The 8,252-nt window shown below is 52.8% G+C and overlaps 1 protein-coding gene and 1 non-coding gene across 3 annotated transcripts; both read left to right on the top strand.

Moving 5' to 3' along the window:
• Positions 1-538: 538 nt before the first annotated feature.
• Trnaa-agc (transfer RNA alanine (anticodon AGC)) lies at positions 539-611 on the top strand. Its single transcript has one exon. It is a non-coding gene; the product is annotated as a tRNA-Ala (tRNA).
• Positions 612-3,230: 2,619 nt separating this feature from the next.
• Positions 3,231-8,252, top strand: Ppm1m (protein phosphatase, Mg2+/Mn2+ dependent 1M). 2 transcript variants are annotated; one of them, XM_052719179.1, is made up of 10 exons: positions 3,231-3,529; positions 4,378-4,501; positions 4,583-4,837; positions 5,260-5,372; positions 5,729-5,813; positions 5,912-6,030; positions 6,203-6,266; positions 6,482-6,589; positions 6,701-6,846; positions 7,126-8,252. In XM_052719179.1, exons 1-10 carry the CDS (start codon positions 3,306-3,308, stop codon positions 7,265-7,267), a joined length of 1,380 nt encoding a protein of 459 aa, XP_052575139.1. In that variant the 5' UTR covers positions 3,231-3,305; the 3' UTR covers positions 7,268-8,252. The 2 variants fall into 2 exon arrangements, with proteins under 2 accessions (XP_052575139.1, XP_052575149.1); XM_052719189.1 differs by lacking the exon at positions 3,231-3,529 and adding an exon at positions 3,572-3,822.

The raw sequence follows: 8,252 nt of genomic DNA, 5'->3' as shown, positions 1-8,252 counted from the left end.
ATGTTTGGTTCCCAGCACCCACATGACATTTAACAGCTCACAACTGTCTGTAACTCCAGTTCCTTCTGGCCTCCTAGGACTAGGCACAGATGTGGTGCACAGAGATACATTGCTGGCAAAACACTCAGACACACAAAAGATTTGAAAATGAAATAAATACTTTAAAACTCAAAAATAGATAAATGAATAGTCTGGCACTGGAGAGATGGCTCAGTCATATGCAGGCATACGAGTTCAGATTCCTAGCGCCAGAATGAAAAAACTTGGCTTTACCCCCTGGGCCGGGCAGGGAGACCAGGGGGACTTCGAGGAGAGAAGTTCAAGAGACAGGCATTCAATACCTACCTGGAGCTCATTTGCCAGCCAGCTCAGCTAAATGGAGAGCTCCCAAGTTGAATGAGAGAATTAAAAAAAAAAAAAAGATAGAGACAGATGGCCGATGTCCACCACTGGGTTTTACATTACACTGGAACACACATGTGCACACAGCATATGTATGCACCACACACATAAACAAAATAAAAAAGAAAACACGGGGTTGGGGATTTAGCTCAGTGGTAGAGCGCTTGCCTAGCAAGCACAAGGCCCTGGGTTCGATCCTCAGCTCCAAAAAAAAAGAAAAGAAAACACAAGCAATAACTAACTAGTTAAAACAACCTCCTAGAGCTGGGGTACGGCTCAGCTAATGAGTGCTTTTCTAACATGTAGGAAGTCCTAGGTTCGATCCCCAGCATTGTATAAACCAGGTGTGGTGTCAAATAACGGTAATCCCAGCACTAAGGAGGCAAAAGCAGGTGGATCTCTGTGAATTCAAGGCTGTCCTGGTACACACAGTGTGTTCCTGACCAGCCAGGGCTACACGGTTAGATTCTGCCTCAAAAACAAACAAACGGGGCTGGAGAGATGGCTCAGAGGTTAAGAGCACTGACTGCTCTTCCAGAGGTCCTGAGTTCAATTCCCAGCAACCACATGGTGGCTCACAACCATCTATAATGAGATCTGGTGCCCTCTTCTGGCCTGCAGGCATGCATGCAGATAGAACACTGTATACATGAATAAATCTTTAAAAAAAAAAAAAACAAATAAATAGAAAGAAAAAAAGGTTCAAGACTAGCCTGGGCTAGTAGTGAGTTCCTGGCCAGCCTGGGCCACACGGGACTATGTCAACAAACAAGGAATCAGAAAAACAAAGTCAAACAAATGAAAACTGGACTGTATTCGGAATTTTACTTACCTGTAGGCAAAAATTTTAAAACTTTGATAAGAACTGTGATTGTCAAGGATGGGTAAATAGGCTATGGAAGCTTATGTAAAACAGTGTGATGACTGATCTTGAGTATGAAATTAATTTTCTAGGAGCGGAACCTTTGAGCTTTGTCTGTGAGGGTATTTCCAGAAGAGTTTCACTAGGAGGGAAGACCCGCCCTGAATGTGGGCAGCATCCTGTTGGCTGGGGTCTGAATCACTAGGGAAGAGTCACTGGGGTCTGAATAACTAGGGAAGAGTCGCCTCTTCTGGCAGCAGACACACTGTCCTGTTGCCTCTCATTCCTGATTGCCCTGCTTCGGCCCGCCTCCCCCGCATGGACTGAACAAGATCTTCCTCCTTCCGGTAGTTGCTTTTGCAGATACTTTGTTACAGCAAGAACTAAAGAAACTTAGGCAAACGGATCCTATATATCCCTCTCTTTGGTTGGAAGCAGGAGGGTGGGGTGTCTGGCTGTAACTTTCTCAGACTTTGCCCCTTACTCATACCTGGGTCAGGCCTTACCTCCATTATTAGCTCCTCATACCTGGGTCAGGCCTTATCTCCATTAGCTCCGTGCTCCTATGCCCTGAGTGTGACTGTTATTAGGTGGGCCCAGTAGGTTACCCCCCCCCCCAAGTTACTAGGGCAGCTCTGTTCCCTGGGACCCCTCCTCCTTGGGCAGGAGAAAATGCCAGCAGAGGAGGGCTGCCTGACTGAAGGAAGTGAGGCCTACTAAGCACTGACTGGGTTTAGGAGCAGAGGCAAAGGTAGAGAACGCCTCATCCATCCATCCTTGGGCCTTAGAGATTTTAAGTTGGTTTCCTGGAGAAAAGAGGAAGAGAGATCCCTTGAGTGGTGGTCTGACTCAGCTGCACGGTCATACTGCAAACGCTGGGCATCTGATACTTCCCCTCTGAGGGCCTGAGCTCTCCCTTATGAAATGGAAATTGCAGCCTTGCCGACGGGCACCTGGACTTAGGTGACAAAGTGACAAGTCTCTGTTAATGTGCAGACGTGAAGGGAGACACTGCTGCTAGCCCCCAACAGTGACAGCTACCTAGAGGTTAACAGACATTCTGAGCCAGAGTAAGTGTAGTACTCGGGAGGCAGAGGCCGGGGTGCCTAGTTTGAGGCCAGCCTGGTTTACAAAGCAAGTTCTGGGCTACATGGTGAAAGCCTGTCTCAAAACAAAAGAGATGCCAGTGAAATTCTTCTTCTTTTTTTTTTTTTTTTTCTTCCTTTTTTTGGTTTTTCGAGACAGGGTTGCTCTGTGTAGCTTTGGAGCCTTTCCTGGCTCTCTCTCTGTAGCCCAGGCTGGCCTCGAACTCACAGAGATCCACCTGGCTCTGCCTCCCGAGTGCTGGGATTAAAGGCGTGCGCCACCACCGCCTGGCATCAGTGCAATTCTTAACACTTCCCTCAGCAGCTCAAGGTTGTACCTTTGACAAGCTGGAAAAAGGAACTACGCTCCCCTTTAAATTCCCATAGGTTCCTCTTGTCACACGTCGCTCACACTCTAGGGAGGATCTTGTACTGTCCAGAGAAGCCATCTTGACTGTGGGGGCAGCCATTTGAGGATGAAGACCAGGGAGAACAAAACTCTAGAGCACTCTGGACACGCCCTTAGTCTGTGTGTGGTCTCACACCTCCAAGGACGTACTGTCTCTGTCCTCCCCTTTTGTAAGACGGTTGCCAGCAGCGCGAGGCTGAGGCTCTGTGTGGCACTCGCCCAGCACCCACTGGAGATGACTTCATGGTTCCTAGAGTAGAGGAGAGGGTTTCCCTACTCTGAGTCCCACAGGTGCGGGTGAGCCTTCGTGCCTGCTCAGTGCCTCTCTCGCCTGGCCTCGGTTTTCCTGCCTGTAAAGTGGGGTGGGTGAACGCGGTTCCCTTCTTCCGGGGGATGGCTGTGTTCACTGGCCGCACACCCGGGGGCGGGAGAGCCAGGAGGGGGCGTGGCCTCCCAGCCCAGGCCCCACCCCCAGGCCCGCTTCCTCCCTGGGGCGGGCGGGACGCTGGCGTCCTGCTCTGCGCGGGCAGCCCCCGGCCGCCACGCAATGTCCGCCGGCTGGTTCCGGCGCCGCTTCCTACCCGGGGGTCCACTTCCAGAGCCGCAGCCAGCGGGGCCGCGCTCCAGCCCTGTCCCCTATCACCGACCCCGCTTCCTGCGCGGCTCGGGCTCCAGCCCTGGCGCCCCCGACGCCTCGCGCCGCCCGGACTCCCGGCCCGTGCGCAGCCCGGCGCGGGGCCGCACGCTGCCTTGGAACGCAGGCTACGCCGAGTGAGTGTCCTTACCCCCGCGCCCCCTCTCTACCCCCTCCTTGATCTCGTCGGGTTCTGTGCTGACCTAGAAAACTGGCTGAGTGTGGACACTCCCGCTAACCCCCTTCTTGTCCTCACCCCGGGACTGTTGACAACATTCCTCCTTTTCCCACTCTGGCCTTTTCTTTTGGAGAAGGTTGGAGGTCCCGGGAGGGCTATCCCGCGTCTGGACCTTCCTTTATTCCGGCCTTTGGAGATGTGTGTCTCGCCTCGCACCTCACTCTGGATTTGGCCTATGCTCTATGGGATAGGGTTGGGACAGAGATGAGACCTCACAAACCTTGGGCCAGCCCAGTGTCTCTAAAAGGGCCTGGGCTCTGATTTTGACCCTAGTGACAAAGCCACTGAACAGTTAGAAAACTTACATAATTGGGGCTGTGTAAAATAACTGGCTTGCAGAGCAAGCGTGAGGATCAGAGTTCGGATCTCTAACAACCTTGTAAAAAGCTGGGCGTGGCAGTTCGGGCCTGTAATCTCAGCACTGGGGAGGCAGATGCAGGGAGATACAGGACTTGCTGGTCAGGCAGTCTAGTTGAATCAGTGAGCCCCCGGTTTAGTAAGAGACTGACCTGTCTCAAAAAACTAAGATGGAGCACAATAGAGGGAGAATCCCAATGTCCACCCTCTGGTCTGTGCACACACATGCACACTCACACACAAAATAACTTCAGAAAAAAAAAAAAAAGAAGAAAAGAAAAGTTGTCTAGGTGTGGTGTCAGGGACAGCACCCAGAAGCAGTTGTCCCGGGTGGAGTCTCTGTGCCACAGTGACATAGATGAGACATCACTGGTGATTTCATGGCCTCAGGATTATCAACGCAGAGAAATCTGAGTTCAATGAGGATCAGGCTGCTTGTGGAAAGCTGTGCATCCGGCGATGTGAGTTTGGGATTGAAGAAGATCAGGAGTGGCTGACGGTGTGCCCAGAGGAGGTGAGTACAGCCCTGCCAGAACCCCACTTTCAGGCTAGCGCCAGGATGTGCTGGTGGAGCCTCACAGCCCTTCCTATGCAGTTCCTGACAGGTCATTATTGGGCACTGTTTGATGGGCATGGTGGACCTGCAGCAGCCATTTTGGCTGCCAACACCCTGCATTCCTGCCTGCGCCGGCAGCTGGAGGCTGTGGTAGAAGGCATGATGGCCTCTCAGCCCCCTATGCATCTCAGTGGTCGCTGTGTCTGCTCCAGTGACCCCCAGTTTGTGGAGGAAAAGGGCATTCGGGCAGAAGACTTGGTGATTGGGGCCCTGGAGAGCGCCTTCCAGGAATGTGTGAGTGGGGCCTTTGGAGAGAAGGGATGTTTTCCCCTAGGGACTTCAGAAACTGGGGTATAGCTGCATACCATAGTCACCCCATTCTTTGGACTGTGGCGAGAAGGTAGTATGGATTTGTTCTTTCCTAGCCGTAGCTCTGTGGTCTTCAGCTTAATCCTCCATTTATCTGGTTCCCATTGTGTGCTAACTGCTCACCTGTACTGCCCTTGGCCCTCAGAGCAAGCACTGGTTTCTCTTCCTAGTTTGAATTACAGTTCCCTTGTGTGAATTCTCTTTACACAGGAATTCAGGAGCTAATGGCCAAGCTTTAGAGTTGGGGTTTGTAGGCTTGCTTGTGGGAATGCATTGTAAGGGGGTGGGGGAGGCTGGAGATGGCTGCCAGTTTGGGCCACAGCTGTGATACCCTTGGTTTGCTCCAGGATGATGTGATTGGGAGAGAGCTGGAGGCCTCAGGCCAGGTGGGTGGCTGTACAGCCCTGGTGGCTGTGTCCCTGCAGGGGAAGCTGTATGTGGCCAATGCTGGGGATAGCAGGTGAGTGGACCCTTGGAGGGTGGGCAGGGTAGTGGGCAGAGGGTACCAAAAGGGGTTGAGACAGTGGAAGAAGGGTTAGAAATGAGGGGGGACTGGCTGACCAAGATGTATTTGTACTTGGCATAAGCCAAGTGTAAGAGTGGACATGGATGCCAAGGCAGGCAGGGGCTACAGGGGCCATGCTAACGGGCTGCACCTTTACTCCATAGGTCTTAGGCAGTCATGGAGGGATTTGAACAAGGGATCAGCATGGCCGGAAGTGGCCCCTGGTGGTTGGAGAAGGGTGCTAGGAGGGTGGCCACGGGTGAGGATGGAAGTTGTTTCATAGACCTCTCCCCTTCCTCCAACCTGTCTAGAGCCATCTTGGTGCGGAGAGATGAGATACGGGTGCTGAGTTCTGAGTTCACCCCAGAAACAGAGCGGCAGCGGATCCAGCAGCTGGTAGGTGCCTTGGCAGAGGGACCCCCAACTCCCTGTGTCGAGGGCCACACAGGGCCCTGGGAAGGAAGCCCGATCTCAAATCGACCTCCACACCCTAGGCCTTTATCTACCCTGAGCTTCTGGCTGATGAGTTCACCCGACTGGAGTTCCCTCGGCGGCTGAAGGGGGATGATGTAGGGCAGAAGGTTTTGTTCAGGGATCATCACATGAATGGCTGGTGAGCTGCGGGGATGGGGGCAGGGTGGGAAAAGGTCCAGGCTCATCTGTATGGCCTGAGGCAGCCGCACTTGGGCAAGGTGGGCATGTGAAGGTGTGGTAGCCGGGTTTGAGGATGGGAGAAACTGCAGCAGGGTGTGGGCCTTTGGCTGACTCTAGGTCTGCTCCTGCAGGAGCTACAAACAGGTGGAAAAATCTGACCTCAAGTATCCACTGATTCATGGACAGGGTAGGCAGGTCAGTGCCCCCTGCCCAAGAATCCCTCTTTAGTTGCTCCCTGAAGGTGGGAGCTCCTTTGTCCCTTACTAGTGGCTGTGGCTGGTATCCTCCGTTCCCTCAGATGTTTCCCCCTTAGAAGACCCCGTTCACTTCCCGCTTTGTGCTCAGGAGAGCCGGACCCTGGGCATGTGCTTAAGCTCATCACTATCATTGCATCCCTCCCTTTCCTCCAGGCTCGGTTACTAGGAACACTGGCTGTCTCCCGAGGCCTGGGAGACCATCAGCTCACAGTCCTGGACACCAACATCCAGCTCAAGCCCTTCCTGCTCGCCATCCCACAGGTGATAGCGCAATGTAGCCCACCCCAGGTTCCAATGCCCAGGAGGGGCAGAAAATGAGCCTTGTAGGAGCTAGGAAGGGAGCACTGAAGGATCCTCAGGCTTACCTTGCAGGTGACTGTGCTGGATGTGGACCAGCTGGCACTGCAGGAGGATGTGGTTGTCATGGCAACTGATGGGCTCTGGGATGTCCTGTCTAATGAGCAGGTGGCACAGCTTGTGCGGAGCTTCCTCACTAGGAACCGAGAGGACCCACACAGGTACTGTAGCTGAGGGGGACCTGACTGGACGGTTTGGTCCAGGTAGCTACAGCTGTGAAGACAGTACTAACTCAGGGCACGTTGTCCCGAGGGAGAGGGGATACAATTAAAAAAAAAAAAAAATCTAAATCTAGTCTGGTAATCTAGTTTACGGCCCTTAGTTGTACCACATTTAAGGGGTCTCCAGGTGTCTTGTCCTGTGAAGCAAGTTCTGGAGGGAGAGCTAGCTTTGGCCTTCTGCTTTATCTCCGGAGTACATCTTCAGTAATGTCTTTACAGGTTCTCAGAGTTGGCCAAGATGCTGATACACAGCACACAGGGGAAGGATGGTGCTGCTGGAGAAGGGCAGGTGTCCTACGATGACATCTCTGTGTTTGTGATTCCTTTGCACAACCAGGGCCAAGGGAGCTGTGGCCACTGAGGATCCAGATACCTGCACTCTATGACCTCTTCACGACCAGTGCAGTCTGAGCATACGTCCACTGTGGCCAAGAGCAGGCCCTGTCTGGTCTGTCCCCAGCCACAGCTCAATGCTCTTGCTTTCTGCCTTAACTATTTGTTTCAAAGAGAGCAGTGGGTGGACAGCCTAGCCTACCAGGTCCCACCTTCTGCAATGGTAACATCCTTCTGGCAGAGATACTTTACAAAGTATGGTATCTGTTGGCTCCTCAGCAGCCTAAAGGATTTAAGGTACTAAGATGCCTTGGGGAGCAGGCAGCTAGCTCATTTGGTTCCGACCCATGAATGTCAGGTCATTCATTTAACCATCTGCCCACACAAGGTGCCTTCTTGAAACCTCTGGGCAGTTTCACATCTGCTGGATCAGCTATCTTTTTTTTTTTTCCTCTTTAAGGTAGGGTCTCTAGTACGTAGTTCTGGCTGTCCTGGAACTTGCTATGTAGACCAGGCTGGCCTTGAACTCAGAGATCACCTGTCTCTGCCTCCTGAGCACTGGCGTGCACCACTATGCCTGGCTGGACCAGCCATCTTGAAGACAGATCCTGCCCTGCTCTCTGCCCAGGGAGGGCACAGATTCCAAATAAAGTTGCGAGAGCAAAACAGGGTGAGAAGCTTCCAGAGTTGGCTAGGCCAATTGTCACTGCCTGGATCCTGGCTGCCAGTGATTGCTTTTCCCCGGTCCCAGGCCTGCCCTATACCTATTGCCAACAGTGTCTGTTGTTTCCTAGAACTTACTCCAGGGGCATCTACTTCTCAGCTAGCCAGTTCTGGTTTCTAACCCTCCACTTTGCCTAGCATTGTCCCCTCCCCCTCTGCTGCTCTCCTGTCTACTCTACCCTGCCCAGCCTCCAAGGGTTCACTCACCTCTACCTCCAGCACTGGCCATATAGAGCTTTCCCTGTAGGGACTCAGCCAGCCTCTGATATTAAATGTTTGCATATAAAAGA

The sequence above is a fragment of the Peromyscus californicus genome, unplaced genomic scaffold, assembly GCF_007827085.1.
Source record: "Peromyscus californicus insignis strain IS unplaced genomic scaffold, ASM782708v3 Scaffold_11__1_contigs__length_118956290, whole genome shotgun sequence".
NCBI classification, from domain to species: Eukaryota; Metazoa; Chordata; class Mammalia; order Rodentia; family Cricetidae; genus Peromyscus; species Peromyscus californicus.
The sequence above is the reverse complement of the archived record's forward strand: the minus strand, read 5'-3'. Positions and strand labels throughout refer to the sequence as shown.